At 37.3% G+C, this 24,957-nt stretch overlaps 1 protein-coding gene across 4 annotated transcripts in view; it reads left to right on the top strand.

Moving 5' to 3' along the window:
- Nucleotides 1-24,957, top strand: part of KCNT2 (potassium sodium-activated channel subfamily T member 2) — a 211,238-nt gene that overhangs the window by 80,881 nt on the left and 105,400 nt on the right. For all 4 annotated transcript variants that reach the window (XM_087719176.1, XM_087719175.1, XM_087719174.1 and 1 more), the window contains exons 5-10: nucleotides 8,255-8,311; nucleotides 9,442-9,490; nucleotides 15,891-15,950; nucleotides 17,446-17,520; nucleotides 18,548-18,631; nucleotides 20,388-20,482. In XM_087719176.1, coding sequence (XP_087575302.1) covers nucleotides 8,255-8,311; nucleotides 9,442-9,490; nucleotides 15,891-15,950; nucleotides 17,446-17,520; nucleotides 18,548-18,631; nucleotides 20,388-20,482 — 420 coding nt within the window. The remainder of the gene's footprint in view (nucleotides 1-8,254; nucleotides 8,312-9,441; nucleotides 9,491-15,890; nucleotides 15,951-17,445; nucleotides 17,521-18,547; nucleotides 18,632-20,387; nucleotides 20,483-24,957) is intronic.

Below are 24,957 nucleotides of genomic sequence, written 5' to 3'. Positions count from 1 at the left end.
ACGTAATTTTCCCTGTTTACTTTTTGGAGCGAGGTGCTTTTTTCCAAGAGGCAAATGGACTTTCGGGTTTTTCTTTGAAGGCGTTTCACTTCTTGTCCAAGAAGCTTCTTCAGCTCTTCGTTCATCATATTTCTATAGGCAGCAAGCCATCTTATAAAATGTGACTGTGTGATGCATAGTAAAAAATAATATAAAAACAAATTAAAAATAAATATAATTAAAAGAAAGGGAAGGGGCACAGATATTAACAGCAGTGGAGCCATTTCAACCATTCCCTTGGGGCCTCTAAGTCTGATGAACTACCCAAATCTTGAAGGACTTGCAAAACGTTAATAGCCTGATCACAGTGGGGGAATAATGTTTCATACAGCAAATGCCCTGGCAGTAAAGACTCATCTCTGGAATCCCACAAGATGTAGCTCTTTACTCAGAGGTGGGTTCCTACCAGTCCGCACCTATTCGGTAGAACCGGTTCGTCAAATCTACCGAACCGGTTAGAAGAGGTTCCACCAGTGGACCCGGAAAGCAGGCCACACCTGCAGAAGAGGTTCCAAAATCTTTTGAAACCCACCACTGGTCCTTGGATATGATTATTCTACACGATCATGCTCCTATTTATAAAACTCAGTGCCTCTGTGAAAGGCAAGGATGACTCCTGCGTTTGTGGTGCAATCAGAACATTGCGTGTGTTGAAGTTGTTTTAACGCAAACCAAAGATGCCTTTTAAAAAACAAGTTTACATCATATTCTTATGCAGGCCAGTGCTGTATGTGAGGTAATTTTAGGTGGTTCTGACAAGTGTCAGCGGCATCTTCATATCTGGTCACATGGGCAGAAAGCCACTCCCATCCGGTCACATGGGCGGCAAGCCACTCCCACAAAGGAGGCCACACCCACAGAGGAGGTTCGAACAATTTTTGAAAGCCACCACTGTCTTTACTGGACCTACAACATACATCTTCTGCCAGGCAGATGTACTCAGCAAGAAGTGGCCCCTCAAATAACTCGGTCCTTTGTCCTGAATATCTTACCAGGTCCTCAATTTCTTGACTTCAGAGGCAGTGAGAGACATGATGTAGCTTGGCTTGTGTCAGATCTTTACCATTATAACAGTTCATTATTTCCCCCCTTTAGTTCTCCTCCCCCCCACGAGTCAGTTCAGGTATTTTTATTTTTATTTTGTGTTGTCTGTTCATGTTGTTCTTTTCTGGTTTTCCTATGTCCATTTATCACAAGTTCCTTCAAACTTTGTTTTGGGTTTTTAGGACTGCTGGGTATCTTTATCTCTGCAGTATTGTAGGTGTTTGGGGAAGTGCTTTTCTCTCCCTTTTTCACAGCCAAAGGGATTCAAGCATCATCGAGGCTCTGGGCTCCCTGATTTTAGTATTTTTAAAAAGATTTTGAAAAGATGTTTTTTCCCAAGTAAGGGATGTATTGGAAGAAGGTAAACAGAGGTGGCCCATCTGATCTTTGGCTAGACAGCTAACAAGCTTTCAAATTGCCTTGTTGAAGGACTTATGTTTATTTCAATTATTGTTTAATTATTTTTCCAGGATATAAGGCTCGACTATGAGATTGTGTGTTTACTTTATTTGGCAGTGGTTTCTTTGTATTTTTATTATGACAATATGTATAAGGATTGGCTGTCCCTCCCATTCTGGTTTCTTTTTTAATTGATTATTACGCATCTTGTTGACATTGCAGCTGTTATTACTGCTTTTAATTTTATTCAGAGGACTTACCTAATTTTGTTTTATTAAAGGGATTTTTGCAAGTGTATATACACAAATGTCTTCAAGCCAATATAATAAATGCAGTGTGCTTGTTGTTAAGTTTAAAAACAAAGCAGTTTAACTTTTTGAAGGACATAAAAAGTTTGTGCCTGACCAACTATAGTACATTTTAACTAACGGCAGCCAACAGGCCTGTCTAAAAGCTTTCGTAGATTGGACAAGTTCGGTGCTCAGACAAAGTCTGTATTTGCAGGAGAAATTTGCAATATGCCAATTATAGATGCCTTAATCCAAATGCAGAAACAAAACATTTCACTTCAAAGCACTATCCGGCTTTAAATCTCTCTCCATGAGCCTTTGCATGCAATAAGGAAAAGAGGCCAGTACTGCGATGGCCTTGGCCCCACAGGAGACACGTTTTCTTTTAAAGTTTAGCTTAACCTTTTCATGAAAACTGGCTTTGTTGGATCTGAACACAGCATTGGTTCAAATCACTGATCCTAAAGAAGGGAAGTTCAAATAATTTACTTCCAAGCCCACTCTCTGGTTTGTTTGTTTTTTAAAATGACAAGCTCACGTTCCTAAGGAAGCGAAGTAAAGGCTGCTGAAGGGGAGGGAAAAGGGCACCCGGGCTCACTGCTTTGGCTGAATTCATTCAAGCTTGGGTACTGCTAAACCCTGGCTTTGCATTGACTTTGACTGAATAGAACAATAAAGAGGCTAACAGGCTCTCAACTCTTTCCTGATGGCGTTTGAAGGATTGCATCATGAGTAAATTACAAAAAGTGCTGTTGAAACCAATGGTACCTATAGAGTAAATGCACCAAGGTTTTTACAGCTAGTCCAGAATTTCTGTTGCTAACCAAGGCAAATGAGTTTTCCCCATTTTATGACCAATTTTTCCACAGTTGTTGAGTGAATCACTGTGGTTCTTAAGTGAATCACAGTTGTTAAGTGAATCTGGCTTTCCCCCGTTGATTTTGCTTTCAGAAGCCGGCTGGAGGGTTACAAATTGTGGTCACATGGCCCCCCCAGGACATTGCAGCTGTCATAAATACATACCGATTGCTAAACCCCCAGATTTTGATCATGTGACCATGAGGATGCTTCAGTGGCTGTAAGTATGAAAAACAACTATAGGTCATTTTTTCAGTGCCATTGTAAGTTCAAATGGTCACTATAACGAGTGGTTGTAAGTCAAAATTGTAGAAGGACAGCTTTGGAAAGGACCTTCTAGTCCAGCCTCTTATACCATTCCAGACAAATGACAATCCAGTCTCCTTTTAATAGCCTCCCGGTGATGGCAAACCATTCCACGGTTTTGTTCCCACTGTAAGGAAATTTCCTTGGTTCTAGGCTCCTTCTTTCCTTGATTAATTTCCATCTATTGCTTCTTGTCCTTCTGGTGCTTCAGAAAATAGATTTACTCCCTCTTCTTTGTGGCGGCCCCTCATGTGTTGAAACGCTGCTGAGATGTCATTCCTAGTCCTTCTAGATTAGACAATTCCTGCAACTGTTTTTCATAAGCTTCAGTCCCCGGCTCCCTAATCATCTTGTACTCTTTCCAGAGTCTCATCATCTTTTTTTTTTATATTGTGGTGACCAAAATTGGATGTGGCATTCCAAGTGTGGTCTTATACCAAGATGTCATAGAGCAGTAACTGTTGTGGCCTAGCAGGATCTGGTCGAGCTGCTGATGGACTTGGATAGTGAGGAACCCTATGAGTCTGCCATGGAAGATCTGGAGGACCCTGGGCAGGGTTCAGACTCAGAGCAGGGACCAGAGAGGCTGGTTGCCACCAGGAGGCACCCAAGGCATGGAGCAGTGGGGAAGATCAAAGGCAGTTTGTCCCTGATGCTCGATTGAGAAGGGCTGAGAAACGCAAGCAGCAACTCCGTAGGCAGACTCACAGAAGATGATTAAGCACAGGTGGTTGTGGATGGGCCCCTCCCAAGAGAGTTTATAAGTGAGGCGTTGGGAGGGGACATTTGCAGGAAACAACCGTTCCACTAGTATTCAAGAAATCTGTCTGTATTCTAGCCGTGTCTGTTTGTTTGGATTATCTGTGTTGCTTCATGTGAACTATCTGGGTTGCTGCCAAGCTATTATATTGAATGTGAGTTGTCTGGGCCCTCAGCCAAAGGATTTGTTATCTCATTAATTAAATAGTGGCAAACAGCCAAGCCTGTGTTCTGGTTTATTCACAGGCCAGGAGGGGTCAGAACAAGTAACTAATATTTCATGTGATCTGGAATCTATTCCTTTGTGTTAATACAGGGTACGATTTCATTGGCCTTTTTGACCAAACTTTTTGTTTGGCCATACTTTCTTTTAGAATATAGGTAGTTGACGACTACCTCCATTTGCCTCACAACCCAACACACATTTTGTCGGGGGTGTCAAACTGGCGGCCCATGGGCTGGATGGGTCACGTGCAGGGCGCACCCATCCCAGCTGTGCAAATGGGAGAAACACTGCAAAACATCATGTGACACAGCGAGTTTGACATGCATTATACTGTTGAGGTGGGGTTTTTTCAAACTACATGGGGGGAGGGGGAGGCCAGAGAATGACATCTTTATTACCTTCAAGATTTCTTCCACCTTTCTATTACCATCATATAGATAGAATAAGCTGAGACAAACAGATAAATTCCCATTGTAAAAGAAGGCTATGCTTTCTATCCTGGAGTAAGCAACATTGCATTTACTACAGAATATGCATATACACATCTGCACCTGTTAAGCATAGCAAACATTGTCATTATTTCTTCCAGTCACTTCAATGGTGGCCTATTTTGCTCCTTCACCTTTCTTTTTCTTCCTTCCCTTCATTCTTCACAAATATGTGTGAGTGCATGTGCATATATTTAAGAAATAATGGTTTGAATGATTGATTGTTAAATGCAGTTGGGGAGAATGTATTGAATTTGTTAAAATGAGGTGCTTTTATTGACAATTTTATTCACTAGTTATTTATTCAATTAAAAATAATTGATATTTTTTTCTCTAGTCCTTGTTTTATTTTTGGAATGTAGCTTCAGAATTATAGAAATAGGCAAACACAGTTGTGTATCCATTTCTGTCTTAAGGGATTTATTGAAATGTGATGGGATTATATTGACAATCTCATCCAGTAATTATTTATTCAATTAAAATTAATTGGATTTTTGTCTTGTCCTTGGAATGTAGCTATGAAACATGGAGCCTAGACATATGCAAACTTACAGTTGTCCATGCAAGTCTGTCTTGGGCACAAATTTATAGTATTGGGAAGAAAAAAAATACTTTTAGGATTGGCTTCAGATGAAGTTCACAGCATTAGCTTGACTTTGTAGAGAAATTAAACATTGCCTAGGTATTTTGTTCAATTTATTTTTTTAGAGGTATCTCCCTTCCCTTGTCTTTACCTTCATTTGAATTATGTTTCAAACAGATGCAGTATAGAGGAAACGTTATTAAACTTTGGAAATTTACTACTTTGATCACTTTGATGAAATGCATCACAGCTCAATATAAATATTCTCAGTCATCTTAACTATAGTAACCTTTTCTTTTGATCATGTAATTCTAACAAACCAATAAAAACATCATTTGTACATTTTATTCTGTAGAATGTTTGTTAAAGTTGCAGTGGTTTTAAAGAAAAAGTTAGTAATTAAGTCTTATTTGTTTCCCATAATTATTGTATCTCCTAGGATCTCTTCAAAGACTGCCAGAGCTGTTTATTTTAATAGCTGGAATATAAAATGTACTGCTTATAATCTAATAATGCTGAAAGAATTATTTCAAAAATGACAGTTATGTCCACATTGAAGCTCATCTCTTGGGAGAGAACAACCAAGTAGATGACATATTGGTAGGCGAGACTCTTGGCGCATAAATCTAATAAATAAAAATTAATGAATAAAATAGTAGGAGAAATCAGGAGATTGCTGCAAACTAGTGCGCTATGAATGAATCTTCCCATTACTAGACAGCTTGGCAGTTTCCAGGGATATCGTTATTATTCCTGTACATAGCTGTGCTATTTTCTAGGTTAACTGAAAAAAAATCTAATATTTAAATGTGGGATTGGCACATATATAGCTTTTAGTTTAACCATGAGCCAAGGTGGCGCAGTGGTTAAATGCAGCACTGCAGGCTACTGCTAGATCAGCAGGTCAGCGGTTCAAATCTCACCGGCTCAGGGTTGACTCAGCCTTCCATCCTTCCGAGGTGGGTAAAATGAGGACCCAGATTGTTGGGGGCAATATGCTGACTCTCTGTAAACCGCTTAGAGAGGCCTGAAAGGCCTATGAAGCGGTATATAAGTCTACTGCTATTGCTATTGCTATTGCTATTAGTTTGCAGCTATTTCCAATTCCTATTTTTCTCAATGTAAAAGTTGGAAAGTCGGAGGATAATATATGTTTAAATCACCATACCTCCCCAAAATTACTACTAATTCTATCTTTAATTTGACATTAATGTTTTTAAAATGTGATTGGCCCCCAAAAGGAAGATCCAAACACAGTCCAAAACCTAAGTAGTTTGTCGATAATAATTAAAAATAGGATTCTGCTCTATAATCAAGAGCCAGGCTAAATTAGAAAATCCAGTTGTTTCTTTGTATTTGCCTGTTTTCTTTTTGTTGTCTTATTTTAGGCCTCTGTTAATTTGAAAACAAGTTGAGATTCTGTCCCCCCACGGTTCATTTCTATTAATGAGATTTTTTCTTTCTTTTGAGAAGCAATGATTTTTAACAAAATAGCATGCATACATTTTAATACATTATCCCTGTAGGTGTTATTAATTAATATTAAATCTTGATATGGAACCACTTTTCATCTGAATTCATTTGAAAGGTATTCTTTGCCCCTAATTTTAAAATCCAACAAAGGCAATAATAAAGGTAGAAAAATAGGAAAACAAGGACGGGAGTAGCTGTGCTTTTGGCATCCTATGGCTCTGGTGAAGTTGGCTTTCCCCTTGTCAAATAAATCATGATTTGATTTGAAATCAAGCAGTTGATTTGAATATCTTTTTTGTGAATGTTTACTGAAGGATTTTGCATATCCCTGTATTATTATTCCGTTACTACTTTTGAAAAAGACTGCTAATAACTCTGACAATGTTTATTTCTCCTAGGCGCTGCTTGGAGGGTCCAAGCATGGGTTAACTTCAGCTTGCTGCCCAAGGACTGAGTTCAAAGTTTGTGTAGCCACGCCTCCTGCTCCCTTTAGAGGCTCAGTTTAAAAAACTCAGTCGCCCTAAAAGGACGCAGTTGGAGAGATCCAGTTCTTGGACAGCAAGTTGGACTCTCCAAACAGTCTCGTGTAGCCTAATTTTTTGCTTTTGTTGTCAGTAGATAATTTAGGAAGCATTAGGTTTTATTATTTTTTTCCCTGCAAGTGAAAACTTCTCATACAGCCTCCCTGATGCACGGGACAGGCAGCTTGGAGTGAAGCTCCCTTCCGCGACCACCACGGTTGAGGCACCACGGGGAGGCTCGTCAGCGGCTGCTGGCAAGCTCAGGGGGCAGGTAGGAAGGTTAGGGAGCCCCCAGAAGCTGTCGGAATTAATTAATTAATTATCCTAAACAATCAAAACATTTCTTTTAAAACGGGGGTGTCAAAGTCAATTTCATTGAGAACCGCATCAGGATTGAGGTTGACTTTGGGGCGCTGTGGTAGGTATGGTGAGCGTGGCCCCTCCCACTGCTGCTCTGTTCACTCTCCTTGGCCGGATTGCTCATGTTGTGTGTGGGAGGGAGGGAGGCCAACACATATATATATATTTAGTGTCACAACCCTGGTAAGCCCCAATTATGGGAGAAAGCTAACTGTTTCCATTATCTGTCAATCGGCTCGTCACAAGAGTCCATCACAACAGAAACCCAATATTTTTACTGTTGCCTTTGTTATATTTGTGTTATATTTGTGTGCCTTTATTTATTTATCAGCACACAAATATACCATATATATATATATGGTATATATATGTATGTGTGTCTATCTGTCTATAGATATATAGATCTATCGATATATAGATATATACACACATACATACACCTTTTATATTGACTTACATTGTTATATTCCCATAATTTACAGCCAGCCAAAATCTTCATAATAACTCCATTAAAATATGAGTGGTTTTATTATTTGTTTTGTTTTTGTTTTGGTATATTAATATATATATAATTAAGCAAGAATATGCTCTTACATATGTTGTGTTTCATAAAATTCATTTAGTTCTGTGTTCTAAATATCTCAAGTTAACATTATAAAATGTTGTTTTAAAAAACAATGTTTAACAATATATTTCTTCATTAACTGAACAACCCTCACCCAGGATAACCCACATTTATCATCTTTCATTTTAAAATTTTAACCAGCATGATATTTTACAACCCTTTAAAATATTATTATAACAAACTAATGATTTTGTCTGGCTTTGTTTTTTTCTATAACATATTTCGTTATGATATGACGCTGTTTTCTAAATGAAAATGGATTTTACATTTGGATGTCTGCTAGCAAGGAATTAAACCAAGGATGTTCCAGTCAAAACAACATTTCTGCAGAGATAGATTGGTAAGTTTAAGGATGTGTTTATAGCAGCAAATCGATGTTTTTAACTTAAATTATTAGATTCTTTTTCTAAATAATGTGCTTATCGATATTAGCAGGAGCTATCCTTTGTGCAAAATGGGTAGAGGTGATGAGAGTTACCCCAGATGAACTCAAGCCTGATGTGGATAGGAAGAAATATTTTGAAACAAATTAAGTAAATTGAATTTAGAATTTGCAAATATTTTAGTAATAATATGAAAGCACTCTGGATTCTATATCAGGAAAGAAATTTCATTTTGATTAGTCAAACTGAAATGCTTCATAGGTTATTCACTGGCTGTGTTTACAAGGTATAATGCAGCAAAACCAACCCTGTTCTCTCCTCTCTGTTTTCAGGGTCTATTAAACATTCTGTCACTTAAAAAAAAAATAGTACTGACCATTGAGAAAGCAATTAAATAATGTCTTCCCTCTCTTCATGGAAGACCCGTTTCTCACAATGGAAGTAATGTACAACTGTTACCATTATTCCAATACATTACCTTAACTATTTCTTAAATTTTCTTCAAGTTATATAAATCTGCAGGATTTCACAGAGAAAAATTGCTAAGAACATAAAGAAATGTATGAATGTGTATTGCATGTGTATGTATTTGATGAAGCCATGGTTGACTTCAGTTCTGAAAACAGAGACAAGAACAAAGCTGCTACTTGCACCATACATACAAACAAAAATAAATAAATCCCATTTTTTGGGTGGGTGGAGTATTATTATTTTGGCCCAATATAAGAAGCCATTCTATTTTATGCCCACTATTCAGATGAGTAACGCAGGAGGACCAGTAATGAGTTCCATAGAACTTAGGACGTTTGATGTGGATTGCAGCATTTGATAGGAAAGTGAGCCGTAGATTACTTCATGCATTATTATCTGAAACATCTAATCAGTTTCTTAACTCCAGAGTATCTCCCTCTGCTCTTCCCTCATAAATCAAAATATTTTGAATTCATGAGAAGAATTCAAGAAAAATAAAAATAATTTCAGAGTGTTAATTTGAATGTGGAGGGAGAATAGCTTGTTCAGATAAGGTTTTCTCCTCCCCCCCAAATAAATGCATAAATCCATTCCCTTTGTTGCTGTAATTTTTCAGGTCACTTATTATTTGGGTGAATCGAAGCTTACCTTTGTGGGGATTACAGGTAACGTATATACTTTCATTTTTGTAGATTTTACATGCGTTTAATAACATTTTAGAGTAAAAGAGGAGCATTTATTAACAGAATGGCAAATTAGTGAGTGCAAAGGTCATTCTACAAATATATATTGTATATTTTATAATATTTTTCTCTGAAGACATTTAGGATGGTTATTATGATTATCAGTCAAGAAGTTACAACCAGTCCTTGCTTAATGTCTACCTGGTTTAAAGACTATTTGCAAATGTAATACTAGGTGTTTTTTTTTAAACCCCAACCAATGTGTCTGCTTTATAATCAGATTTTGTGCCTAACAACAGTGCAGGTGGCAGTGAGAGTAATGCTGGCATGGCTGGATGAGGGTTTTATCTAAATGAGCCTGCAGCAGTCAATGATCTTTGCAGCTTCTGTCTTTCTGTCTCAGCCACGTCTTCACACCTAGCAAACATTCGACCTCTGGTTTAAGGAAGGGATTGCAATCGCTAAACAAGGAAAGGATATACTCAACCTACGGCCATTCATTCACTAATTATTTGAAGTATGACAGAATCAAACAGATGGTGGTGACAACTGATCCTCCCAAGTTCTGTATGCTGCCGTAGCACTCCTACAGTCACATGACCGAGACCTGGTTGCTTGGCTACCTGTTCACACTTACAACCAGTTGCCAAATACTTGCAATCATGTGGTGCTGTTTGACACCTTCCCTACTCTTTCACCCAGAACGTCAATTTCCTGCCTTGTGCTGTACTGTATTTTGCACATCCTCCTTGACCCGTGGGTTCAAGGAGGAACCTCCACAACCCACTCCAGAATTCTTGTGCGATGCCTGACCCTCTTGTGTACCCTTCTTAGTTAAGATCTCTACGATTCATTTATCCTGCTTTTGTTTCTTTTATTTTGATGAAAATGACACAATAAATTCTTGTGAACAATGCCAGATTTTTTTAACTGAATTGGCTTGCAACAATTATTAATCTCATTTGCAAATTAGTATACATATATGACTATAGTACCCCTCTCATTAACTTTGAAATGTATCGTTGCCAGCACACAGAAGAGACCCTGCCTTACTAGTTAATACAAGAGGTCCACTTCTTAGCCATGTTTCAGTACCTTACAGTTTCTGAAGAAAACAACATTCTCCCGGGAAAATACTTCTATGCCGTCAAAGTTTCACCACCTCAAGAAACTTTACAGAGTCATTGAAGAGATAGTCTTGTTCCATTTTTAGCACCTGATTCTACTACAATGACAGCAATGTTATTCCTAACATTGATAGCATTTTTCACCCAGGTTAAGGTCAGAAAATTAGAGAAATATGACCTGTCCCCTTCTTGAGCTTCAGTTCATATTGTCAACTGTCACACGCGTGTGCCCAAATATCATCACTTGGTAGCAGAAAATAGACGCAATCCAACCTCACCTGCCAGATGAATAAAGGGACATTTTTTCTAACAGAAGCAGCACAATTTGCCAAGCAGGAATTATGTTCATCTCATCATTCAGCTTTCTCCATTTGTTTATCCTGTTTGCAACTGCCTATAATCTTACTGAACTAAAGGCTGCCAGACTTTCAGAGGGAAAAAGCTGTTTACTACTCAGGAACTTTCATTAGAAGTTAGCAACATCTGTCTCAGTAGAGCAGACTTAATCTTTGGCCTTGATCCTCCTGTATACTTACTTGCTATTTGAAGACCATTTGGCTCACTTGGACTTCTTTGTGATTATGTTGGTTGTTTCATAGGTTTATAGGTTTTATACTGAGTTCACCAGAACACCCTGATTTCCAGAGTTACGTCAGATGGCTTCCTCTCTCTATAGAGAGCATTCATCAGAAATAGTGTTAAAAAGCAAGGTCAAATTGTATTGAACATTTGCCATCAAAAATATTTTTAAAATGCTCTTAGATCAGTACGGTATTCATTACTTCCATTCTCTCACATAAGTGACACTTTGGCTAATAAGTCAATGAGACCCTTCCCTTCTCACAGTTCTGATTATAATTAATAGCAGCAATGACAAATGCTACTGTTGCTACAGCTCCATATATTGCAGGTATAATTAAGATTCCCTTCCCAACAAGAATAAGAGCCCATGTAATAACTCATGCATGACAGCTACAATTTCAGATGCTCACTTGTCTCACCTTCAAATATAACTTTCTAATGGGCACAGTGTTGCTATTCTATTTTTTCCCCAGAAAATTTCTGTTCCTCCTTGTTTCTACCTAGTGTCAAGGAGTTTCACTAGAGTTAATTCTTTTCACAACTTCTTTACAATCAGTGTTTTCACACGAGGATGGGGCGTTCAGAGCCATTTTCATCTGAGCTATTTGGTACAGGCACCAACTTCTCATAACGTGGAAGATATACTATAAGATTCTGAAGGTTGTCCTGATGGCCCCATTCATCAGGTAATAACATAATTCAATCTGGTACAGAGTTGGAAGGGACCTTTAAGGTCTTCTAGTCCAATCCCCTTGAAGCAGTAGAACTTATAACATTCCAGACAAATGGCTGTCAAATTTCTTCAACTCCAGTGATGGAGCATCCACAACTTCTGAAGGCAACTTCTGTTCCACTGATGAATTGTTCCCACGGTCAGGTAATTTCTCCTCAGTTCAGGCTGATAGGTTTTTATCCATGACTTCTTGTCTTGCCTTCAGGTGCTTTGGAGAATTTGCCTCTCCTTTGTGGCAGCCTCTTAACTGTCGGAAGATTGCTATCATGTCACCCCTAGACCTTCTCTCTTCATTAGGCACTTCCAGTTTCTTCAACCATTATTTTATGCAATATATAAATAGAGGTCCGGAAGATAAAAGATGGCTTCCAGGTTCACATAATAAACGTAATGAACATAATAGACAAACAGAATAAATAAATATAATAAATGTCATATATCAGTATAAATATGTATTTAGGCAACATGTAAACAAACAATAGCACACAAAGAATGGCCACAGCTTCAACAGCCATCCTTCAAGGTATTACCCTCCCTGGCTCAAGATAAGCCTTTGACTTTGTTTCCCAAGCGCTGGCTTAGGTTTGATCTTAACTGCACGCCGAGATTAAAAAAAAAATTATTGCATGCTATTGTGGAGCTATTGGAGATAGTTGAGATGGATGTGTGACTGCTGTTTTTATGCAACTTTTATATCCTGAAAGTAATATTTAGTTAACTGTAGAACTAATTACAAAAGATGCACTGATGATATGTGGTAATAAAATTCAGAGAACACCAAGAACTGCACAATTACAAAAGAGCTTCAATCTGGATGGTATCTAGACCATTTCAGAGCAGCACTTGTGCCTCACATGCCACAGTGGCCAACCAGATGCCTCAGTGGGGTTCAAAGCAGGAGGGGGGGGAATTTACAACACTTGCGCTGTTGTTCTCTTGCTACTGATATTTGGAGGCTCCAAACCTATGTAATAGTGCATAATCAATAAACTTTGCAGATCTATTCTCTATGAAGCAATCAGTATTGAAACAAACCAAGCTAGTGGCCATCCTCCTGTTTTGTAACATGGAACTCCTCAAATTAATTCTGGGCTGTGTGGAAAAATGTGGTTGCTTGTGGTTGCTGTATTAAATTTAAAACTTTAAGCAGTTTCATTGAGTAATCTGTGTCCTGATTTTTGAGAAAATCTCCCTGTCCATTTTCTGCATATCGTGCTTAATTTTTACATTTAGCGTACATTGAGCTGTATTTTCCATTTGGTTGCCCACTCATCCAGTTTAAATTTCATTTCTGTAGCTCTTCACACTTTCATTATCATTAACTTGAACAGTCTAGAATCATCTGCAAATTTAGGCAGCTCAGAGTGCTTAGCCGAAGTCATGATAATTTATGAATAAATTAAAAAGCTCCAATCTCAGCAGAAAGCTCTGTGGCACTTCTTATTTCCTTCCAGTGAGAAAATTGCTCCTCTACCCCCACATTTCACTTTGGTGTTTTTTCCCCCCCCCACTCAGTTAGCAATCTATAAAGAGCAGCGCCTCTCATCCCTCGACCACCAAGATTTTCTCAGAAGCTTTTTCAGAATCCAACTGTACAGTGTTAATCGTATCATCTCCTTCATTTGCCTTTTGTCACTTGTAAAGAAGTTTAGAAGGTAGATTTACTGTTGCATCGTCAGAACTAATTTTACTTCAGGGCTTGTTTCTTTGTCTGCTAATTATTTTTTCCCCTATGATTACATTTTTTACCACTTAGATGTATTAGTGCATTTTGTGCAGTTTGTGGAATTGTACAATGCTGCTTAATGGCCCTTCAAGAGGAACTGGGAAGAAACTGTTCTCTCTCCCTCTACCCGTCCTCCTTATCTGTACTATTTACTTAAATCTGTATTTCTATATTGACTTCATATATTTACTATTCTTTTTCCCCCTAGAGTTTCTTTTCTTTGCCCCCCCTTTCTTTGTCACAGTTGTGAGATGAATGGCAATATAAATTGTTATAACAGTAGAATAAATATAAATGCTGTCAATATGTGAATTAATAACATTAATTCTTTTATTTGGTACCGAGATCTAGACTGTCTCTATGCCTGAGCACATTTGGAATGGAAAAGCACTTCCTATCAGCATGTAGAAAAACATGTTGTTTTTCCCTGAGAGGAAGGTAGAAGCACTGCTAGAGTCCCTTCTCCTTGTAAGGTTAAAGGAAATTCTTCAAGCCTTCACATCTTTCCTAACACAGGAAGGTAGGAGTCCAGGAAGAGCCCTGCTTTGCAATGTAGAGCATCCTCTTGATTGCATACTAATAGTAGTTTCTAGGGCTGACGTGACTTCTTATTTTTAAATCTATTGGTTTGGGAACACATTGTCCATAAAAAACTGCATACACGATTGCTGTAAGATTTTATCACCCTCTAAATAATTAACAGTGAAGTTGAGATGCTTAGAATTGAGTGGCTTAATGGTGAAGACACTGGCCTCCCCCTTGGAGGGTTGAGAGTTCAATCCTAGATAGCAGCAGGTGTTTCCCTCCTAGAACACAAAGAAAAAATATCTGCTGCGGACTCCATGTGGCTTCGGGAAGGGCATCCAGCCAGTAAATGCTCCGCTCCATCCAGTTGCTCAGACTCTACCCCAAATTACGGGATTATGGGAATTGAGACGCTTAGAATACTGAAGACTTTGTCATCAAAATGAAGCATGAAAATTGCAGCATCTAATTCACTTCAGCTAGAATAGTGTTACTTATTTGGAGCCATTTCAACATGTTTGCGATCTTGCTAATGTTTCTATACCTTCACAACTTGTAATATCTGTGCTGAATCTTGATTATGCTTTCGTTCCGAGTTCAGGTCATTCATTAACTTGGGATGTCAGTTTAAAATTAGGGTTGCTCACGCTGATCTTTTATTTAGAATTCCATACTCAGTAATGACATGTTTCTGCAAATACCAGTTCTTAGAAGATTGGGTAGCTAAGCAGTTATTTTAAGCCATTTGTTTGGTTTTTAATACCAGTTTTGAAAATAATGGGGCTGTGCTAGTTTGAAGTGACGTAGTAAAATTCTTTTTTAACATACTGTATTTTGAGATGTGCAAAGAGTCAAATTTATTGGGGAATAAAGGTATCAGCTTGGATAATATCTCTTGGCATTTATAATGATTCTGTAAATATAAGCCACTGAGGAATGCTACTCTGCAACTGCTATTAATTTCAGTATAATATATGTAAAATCTGAACAAATTCCAAAAAAGTGAATGGATTCTGTGAAGCATTAGTATATTGGCAAATGACCCAAGTAGTGGATGAAACACAATTCTATCAATTCTGCATATGACGTAAATGCTCTGTAATGCTGCCTTCAGTTCATGTTAATTATTGTCTGTTGTATAAAAATGAGGAAAGGTTTCTGAATATTGGACATGGGTGTCAAATAGCAGTGGGAAGCTATAATGTTTATATACTGGGTTTCTGGCATGCCAGAGGAAGTATTGAGTTGGTCAGTATTGGAAAAAGACTACAGAAATAAATCCCATTCTGGACAAATTCATTCTTAATTGGTACGGCAAGACCCTTTTCTGTTCACTGGCTTATTGTATGGATCAATACTTTGTCTTTACAAATTAGCTGTTGCCGAATGATTAATGTCTACAATGCTGGGAAAAATAGATAATATTTAAGTGTATATTGGCCAATTTCAAGAAAAAATATAACATATAAAGCGCTGTTGTTTTGGATAGTCAAAATGCAAAGGCATTTATCTTCTGAATTATACAACAAGGCACAGATTAAGAAATGGAAGGATTTTGAAAATTTAAAGATTACATTCAGTGCTTGTTGTTCACATAGTTTTTATTTATTCTGAAGCCTATACATATTTTTTCTATGCTTGCTTAGTCCTCAGAAATTGCTGAATTTTTCATGCCTGTTATTCCTCTAGGTATCAGTGGCTTTAATAAGTCTGTTGGAAACTACACTACTGAGCTATCTCAGTTACAAAGTAAGTACTTATTATTATATTCTCCCAGAGCCAAATTACATCATGATCCAGTCTTTTGCAGGGTGATATTCTAGGCATAGCAGTGTGTTTAGTCTTCAAGTATAATATTTAGATAATAGCAGAATTTTCTATTTTTAAAACCCTAGCAATTAAATAAATATACATTCTGATAAATCTCTCTCTCTCTCTCTCTCTCTCTCTCTCCAACTACCATGCACTTTAAATCTTTTTTATTAATTTCTAAATATTTATTCAGAAACTAATATTTTATTAGTTGTTTTTGCTTTGTTATGCACAACCCAGAGTCACTTGTGAGATGGGTGGCTATATAAATTGGACAAAGAGAGAGAGAGAGAGAGAGAGGGAGGGAGGGAGGGAGGGAGGGAGGGAGGGAGGGAGGGAGAGAGAGAGAGAGAGAGAGAGAGAGAGAGAGAGAGAGAGAGATATTTTAGTTGATAGCACATTTTTTCAAGCAAGATTTTTTCTGCCAGATACTGTGACATACTATTTTTTGAGATGCGGCATCTTAATATCAGGAAAAAGAATTCAGAAACTGTATAATTCCGTTGCGTGCACTTATTAGAAATTAAAATATATTGTTGCTGTATTGATCACATTTGACTTGTAAATGTAATTGAATATTTATTACTCTGAATGAAATCTGTGCTATGTTTTTTGTAGTAAGGTTTCTCTATATTCTTTTAACTATTAGGAAGCATTTTATACTTCTAATAATGACAATGATAAAAAATGGGAAATTTAGGAAAAGCTTCAATTATCTACGCTTCTTATATTCAAATTGAATAAATATTCTTCAGATTTATTTATTTTGTTAGTACTGTACAACTAACTGAAAGAGTGATTTGGTATACATTCCTTGGCCATTTTTGAGAGCGACATAATCATCTATAAACTGGTTATCTACATACATACATGAAGTATATACATGAAATATACAGGTACAGATGCACACATACACAGACATACAGTACATATGAAAACTCATGCCTGTACATGTAGCTATTAGGAAATAGAGCTCTCTGGAGACTATTCAGCTGAGCTGGACAGAAGACAGAGCTGGTTAGCTTACATCTAGTCAAAGTCCACAAATTGTAAGCCGCCCTGAGTCCCCTCAGGGAAAAGGGCGGCCTATAAATTTTTTTTGAGGTATTTTATTAAAATTTATAGGCCGCCCTTTTCCCTGAGGGGACTCAGGGTGGCTTACAACCATTAGGGAGGGGGAACAATACACATAAATGACAAATAAAACTAAAAAACTAACTAAATATGACATTACTCCAGCTCCTTCTTCTAAAAAGGATTTGCTATGTACAGCTCAGTTTTGCCTAATAAGAAATTTGAATGTTTCTCAGTGAACTATATATACGTCCTGTATGCTGCCATGTATCACCTATGATGAATTATGGTTTTACTACGGGAAAAAATCATTGCTGGCTGTTAGTGCTGCATTTTATTTTACCTTGATTTTTAAAAGGGAAACATATGGGAACAAGTGGTACGCATTCCTTTTCTGCTGGAAATCATCAATGCTATTCCTTTCATCATTACGGTAAGTTTCTATCTATGATTTTTATGGGAGAGGAGAGGGAACAGCGACCTGAAGACTGGAAAATTATATTCATAAAATGAAGCAAGATTTTCTGTGAATATATGGAAAAATTATGAGGTCCATTCAATTTTAATGCTCAGCACAAATTCCTTGATTTGATTTTTTTTTTTCTTTTAATACGGACAGATGACTTGTGATCTCTAGTTCACAGGAAACCCCATTCATTTTCCCTTTACTGATAGTATTTATTAGTTACATAGTAGAGATTGAAAGAACTCTTTGTATAAGAATTTGAGAAGGGAGGCAGCTCCATTGGGAATAAGATTGGTTGATTCTGATTGCAAGTAATGGCAACAGAAAATACATTTTTTCATCAATTCCGTTGCACTAATCCCACTGAATGCAGATTGTGCCTTTCAAGTCATTTTATAATCTATCATATATGATCCCTGAAGAATGACAAGATTCCTTGTGTTACATGTTACTTGCAGATGATTCTGTTTGATGGATATCAGAATTCAAAATTATGCTCTTGTAAAATGATATATACTGTTCATTTTATGCAACATCCACCATCAAAAGTGCCTTATCTTTTTAAATCATCCCCTCCACACTCATACATACACCAGTCTATAACGCCTTGATCCCAACTCAAGCAAGCAAACTGCAGTACACTTAAACGTAGGGAGGCACAAATTGTAGTCATTAACCCATGGTTAATTCAGTTCTATCTATTTTGGTTTAGATGTAAACTTCACTTCAGAAGTAAGTTTCTGGAGATTATATTGGGACAATAATTTTAATCAAAAGTAAGGATTGGGATTGAAAAAGAATGGCTCAAATATCAAAATTGTTCCTACTCGGGTGAATTGTGTTCTGTTATAGTTTTGCCAGCTCTACTGTTATCAAGTCAAAAAACACAGATATATGGGACTTAAGTATTTTAGATGTATTTTTTCTGTATTTAGATGCAATTACAGTGAATGAATGGAGCACATATGTAATATGTTGTGTTCTTTTTTCTTAGATTTTTTGTCCTTCATTGAAGAATTTATTTATCCCAGTGTTTTTAAATTGTTGGCTTGCTAAACATGCTTTGGAGAATATGATTGTAAGTATGACAAAGTAGTTAAGATTTGTTTGAAGGGAAATACATATAGTGATATATCTAGTGTAGGAGTTCAAATGTGTTATTTATTTTCATAATAAAACTATTGGCCCAGCATTAATTCCTTTGATTCCTTTTTTTTTGTTTTGTTTTCTAGCCTCCACCTGAGTATCTTTTCATGTCCCAACTTAATAAATACTAATTATTTTTGGCTATTATACTATGCTGCTAGGCAGAAAGCGGGGGGGGGGGAATAAATATAGGGAAAGTGCCAGATAACTATATTTATTTATGCTTGGTGTGCTTGGCCTAGAGGCCTGCATTCATTTTGAAAAGATTATTTCAAAAGTTCTTATTAAAAAGCAAAAAGGTCCTTCGTTTTTCATTTTTCATTTTATTTATTTTTATCAAGCACATATTGGATAGATATAAATATAAACGTGATTATGATTACATGAAATGGATACAGAGTCAGGTAGCGCATTCCAGGCGTTGACCTCTCGGTTGCTGAAGTCGTGCTTTCTGCAGTCGAGTTTGGAGCCTTGAGTTTGTATACGTTGTGTGTGCTAGTGTGATTGAAGGTCTAAGGTAGCCATTGACAGGCAGGACATTGTAGCAGATAATTTTACGCTTAGGCCAGACCGAAGGCGGCACAGTTCTAAGCCGTCTAAGCCCAACGTTTCAAGTCTGGTGGCACCGGGGATTCTCTGTTGCGAGCAGAGGGGTGGAGGACATTTCAGTACTGTTGGAATCTAGGCAAATATGATTATAAACATTAGCTTCTGTTCAAAAATTTTCATTTAAATTCAGATTTTATTGAACAGTCCCATTAATGTTTTAAGTTTGATTTCCATCTGCTAAAGAGAAATAACAGTGATTATTACTTGCTTTACAGATTTTTGGTAATCTGGTCATTGTTAGCCATACAGAGGCTACATACTACAGGTAGTTCTTGACTTATGAGCACATTTAGAACCAGAATATCCCTTGCTAAGCAAGGGGGTTGGTAAGTGAGTCACAGCTGTTTGCCACAATTGTTAAGTGAATTATTGTAGTTGTTAAATGAATTGTGTGGTCATTAAGTGAATCCAGTTTCCTGTTGAGTTTGCTTTTCAGAAAACATCTGGGAAGGTTACAAATGGTGTTAACTTTACCCTGGAATCTGCAACTGTCATAAAAACATGCCAATTGGGGATGTTGTGATAGTCGTAAGTGTGGGGACAGGTTATAAGTAACTTTTCAGTGACATTGAAGCTTTGAATGTTTGCAAAAAAAATGTTTGTAAATCAAGGACTACCTGTAGTTGGCTTATTGTAATTTGTTCTATAAATTTTGCCTTCGGCCCCAGAAGATACAAAATATGCAGAATTCTGTGTTCTTTTTCCTGTCATAAAAATATTGTAAAATTGAAGCGAAATTACCCACTGTTTCTCATTCTGAATCTAAAGTCTTCTTATTTACTTCTTAAGCCATAAGTAGCTGAAATTACAATGTAATTTTAAGGAATTATGGTTTCATATATGGTTAGTTGATGTTTATGGACCCGTTTTCTGATATTCTGTATGAAAGGGCACCCTGCGATTTAGTGGTAATGTTAGCTTTGATGACACCTCATTTCAGAAAACCCAACTAACTGTTTCATTATTTAACTGAACTGCCTTTTTCATTTTAAAAAATTGCATATTTCTTGGCTGCTGCCTCACATTTTATTTAATGAGCTGGTTTCATAATTTTGTTGTTGGTTGGACTTTTCAAACAGAATGATCTTCATAGAGCCATCCAGCGCACACAGTCTGCAATGTTTAATCAAGTTCTGATTTTAATATCTACATTGCTGTGTCTTATCTTTACATGGTAAGTTCCATGTAGTTTATTATTACCGTTTTATTCCAAGCCAAAGTTCTAATGTTGTCTTGTTTAGGAAAATAAATAATGACAGAGGAAAGAATACTGAAATATATATGTAAATAATCTCCATTATGTGAAAATATTACAATCCATTTACATACTCCTTTAATTAAGTGGGAGATAAAACCTCTGTCCCCTTTGTTTATATTGCTGTTATATTGCTGCATGTCTTCCCAAGGAATTGGTCCAGAGGGGGAAACTGTTCCTGGGGGGAAATTTTTCTTTATACAACCCTAGCATTGGGATGCAGGCAAATATTACAAATCACATCAGGAAAGGATTTAAAGAAACCTGACGAATATGGTTATTAAATTTGTTTTCCCCCCAATATTTTTATACTCGTTTTTTGTTATGATTACATAATTCCTGAAATCAAATTTGAACTTTAAAATGAACTTCTTAATTGCTTTCTCTTCAAACTTTATAAAACACTGAAGTCACACCATTTTGCATTGCTAATATTTGCTACCTTTGATCTTTATAGAATAATTGCTAAAGAATGGTAGCAATATTACAAACGATGCCTTCTTTTCTCCCCAAGTCTTCTCCCTTTCTTGAGTTACGGGAAATAAAAATATTTGACAGCAACCCATCACTGATAAGGAGCCCAGTGCTGCTTGCCAGGGAACATTGTGTTCAGAGTGAAGCCTGTGTTTTGTAAGTGACAGGAAAAGATGAAGAAAAAAGGCAAGTTGACCTACACCAATTATTGCTGCCTTCTGCATCTGCAGACACCAGCATATTATGTCTCATTTTATTCTGGTCTTGTTCTGGCCCTTGTAGAGTGGGGAAAAATAAACTAAATACTGACAAAAATACCAATGACACACTTGTTAGGGAAGGAAATAAAGCAATTATCTATCATGATAATTGAAATCACATTCAGGCTGGTTTAAAACTGTCCTCTGTTGATTTCTCTTTTGTTTATATTGCTGTTCCTTTGAATCTTTTAATTACTGCATTTATATTTTTAAAGGGCTACTAGTAAATGTGAATATTTTAGATGATGCCTTACATATACCGATCGTTATACTCTGCCAGGCAACTGTATACACATTTTTGTAAGAGCTTGTAATACTCTTAGCTGTCCTGCTTCAGGCCTTAATATATGGGCAGCCCCGGATTCTTGCTTCGTGCCATGAACCTCTGCCGAACCCACAACGGAGAGGCAGAGGCCTCTCAAAGGACCAGTTGCCATGTGGTTGGGCAGGCGCTGTACAGTGGCAGATGCGCTGCAGTGTCCCAGTTTATAGTCTGGTCACAATCTCATCACCTTCACAAAAACAGAGGGAGACGCTCTGTGTCAAGACCGAGTCTTCTCACCTCCCAAGTACTTTATCTTCACTCCTTTTCTATCCAACTCTCAATGAGGACGTAGAAAGCTTTCACAGTCTGATACTTTTTCGATATGAGCTTGTTTGTTTGAAAATTGGTTGCAAAAATCAGCTTAATCAAAGTGGGTTTCATGTGGAAGTAAATTCATGCGGTTTAATAATGCCAATTTTGCACGTGTATCTGGATCAGGGCCCCCTCTCCACCAACACATCACCCTCCCTCCTTTTCTCATCTGATGCTTTATTACTTTATTATATAACAATGACAAAAATGCATAGTCAGCTTGGTAAAACAGGCCATTTTGAATGAAGGGCCAACTGTTTCCCCCTCAAGTTAACTGCAATTGCCAATATACTCAACTAAAAAATTGGTATTTCTTCACTATTCTCTTTATTTTATCCCCATTCTATGAGTTTCCAAATAGGGTCAGACCGTAATGGCACATAGTAAGCTGGGCCCACAGAGTCCATTTGGTCGGATGGTTAAGGCACGAGCCTAGAAACGAGCAGCCTGTGACTTCCAGCGCTTCCTTAAGCATGAAAACATGACAGTTGGTCTGTCTCAGCCCACAACGTCAGGTTCAGATAACAATCCAGTGGGTCAATTCCTGTCACAGCCAATGGATTTATATTTGATCCCCCACTAAAAGCAGACCCTGCATTTGTAGGAAAACGTTGGGGGAAAAGAAAATAGGAAACTGGGCCCAGAATGACGAACTGGGTAGAAAAACAGCAACAACAACAAAAAAGACACAAGGCCGAGTGCGGTTTAGAGGTTAGGGTAGGTTTAGGTCCAAGCCAATTTCAGTGATGGGAACTGAAGCTAATTTTGATTTGATGAAGTTTATTTTAGTTTAACCCTTAACCACAGACCTGAGGTCATAGTGACAGCAACAGTTAGGGCCAGCGTACCTGCGAGACCGCCTACTGCCACATACCTCCCAGCGGCTGGTAAGATCCCACAGGGTGGGCCTCCTTCAGATGCCGTCAGCCAGACAATGTCGGCTGGTGGGCCCCCGGAGGAGAGCCTTCTCTGTGGCTGCTCCGACCCTTTGGAACCAGCTACCCCCGGAGATCCGGACCTCACCCACCCTCATGGGCCTTCAGGAAAGCCGTTAAGACCTGGCTGTTCCGGCAGGCCTGGGGCTGTTGACCTCACTGTTGAGGTCCAGCCCCGATTAGAACGAATGCATGTGTTGTGTTTTAAATTGTCTTTTCTTATTTTTTTTCTATTTTTTTTTTCTTCTCTTCGTTTTTTGTAAGCCGCCCGGAGTCCTTCGGGATTGGGTGGCATATACATTTTAATAATAAATAAAAATAAATAAATAAACAGTTTCCCAAGATGTTTGGAACCACCCCTATTTTTAGAAATGACCATTCTGATTGCTTATAGAATTTATAAAATTTGTTAATTTGATCAATAAATGAAAATTGTAACTATACAAAGTAAATTTAACAACATATCCCACTTATTATTTTCATAGATTAAGAAAATTGTATTAGTGGTAATTATGACCTCATGTCTGTAACAGCTTAGCTATTATTGATTTATTTCCCCCATTCTGCTGCTTTGATCCACATCTGAGATACAATTTAAAATTTTATGAGATGGAATATTGGAGCTGATTGATCATTTCTCGATTATGATTCAAATTATATAGCATTCTGGGTTATTCTGTGATAGTATATATCATTTGAGAAATTCTGACTTGTATTTTTTCACTCCCTTATGCCTCATAATATGTACTAAGAGAAAGACAAGCTTTATATGGCAGAAGTGAGGGTTTGTCCTTTATCCATTATACCAATAGTTTTATTTTCTGTGCTTTTAAACATGTATATTCTCCAATATATTTAAGAAAGATTAGTATAATGATTTTTCAAAAAGAAGATCTGGGCTTTAAAATGTTACCTGTTTTATAACAGGAATGGGATTTTATTTTACTGACAGAAAATTAATCTCACTGTCTATCAACGTTTTGATTTCTTTAACTATATGAGCACTCTTGCTTAACAATTTGCCTTGTTTCTATTGGTGTATTTATCACAGGTTTTGAATAAAGTAGTTCTTGTTTTGGATGTCATTAAATTGTTTGAAGTCTCTTCCTTCTGGTATAAATTACTCAAATAATTCATTTATAACCATGTCTTATTTTGGATAATTTCACAGAGGAGTTGTACCATTTATATAATATACAATTTTTCACAGAGTTCTTAATGCAATTATTTCAGAAACTATCCATGAATTTTCTACTCAGTTACTTTTAGAAGAATTGCTGCTGGCTTTCTTATCGATCCAGCCTTGTGAAACAACATTTTTATGAACTTCTGGTCATTTGAGAGAAATAATTTTCCAAAATGTGTGCCTGGACTAGGATTTGGCAAGTTGGGCACAGACAATAGGTTCTGTTTTGCACATCTACTGAAGTGTCAAGCATAAAAACCATAATGTACAGCAGTAAAGTTATTTGTTTCCTCCCCTAGAATCCCCTAGATGAGTGCCAGTTTATCAGAGTGACCCTGGCTAAGGCATCAGGCTAGAAAGCAGGAGACTCTCCTGGGCATGAGGCCACCTGGGTGACCCTGGGCCAGTCTCTCTCAGCCCTAGGAAGGAGGCAAACCACTTTCACAAGACTTTGCAAAGAAAACTTCAGGGACTAGTCCAGGCAATCACCAGGCATCAAAAACTGATTCAAACACAGACATGCATGTGTGTGTGCGCACACACACACAAGCCCACACTGAAGTAAGAAAATGCTATAGGCAATGCTAGAATTCAGCATATTTTTAAATATTGTATTAGGAAGAATTAATATATGTCATATGTTAATCACGGGCAAGACAAATGGATTTAGCAAGAAATTTTTAATATTTATGTACCATACAACATAATTCAACAGATAAATATTGTGACATTTTCCAAGTATTGCTGTGTAACAAATGCAGGTGCTTAGCTTAATGGCAAATAATCTATCTTGCAAGTTTAAAGTTCTAAACAAGGCTGATAAAGTCTTTGGTAGATGGACCTTAATGGCTCACAATATAACAGCTTTTATATTTCTGTTTAGCTTAGAAACAAATTCAGTG

The sequence above is a fragment of the Thamnophis sirtalis genome, unplaced genomic scaffold (assembly GCF_051295495.1).
Source record: "Thamnophis sirtalis isolate CommonGarterSnake01/CBP01778 unplaced genomic scaffold, rThaSir2_p1.2 scaffold_7, whole genome shotgun sequence".
NCBI classification, from domain to species: domain Eukaryota; kingdom Metazoa; phylum Chordata; class Lepidosauria; order Squamata; family Natricidae; genus Thamnophis; species Thamnophis sirtalis.
This window is presented reverse-complemented; position numbering and strand designations above follow the sequence as displayed.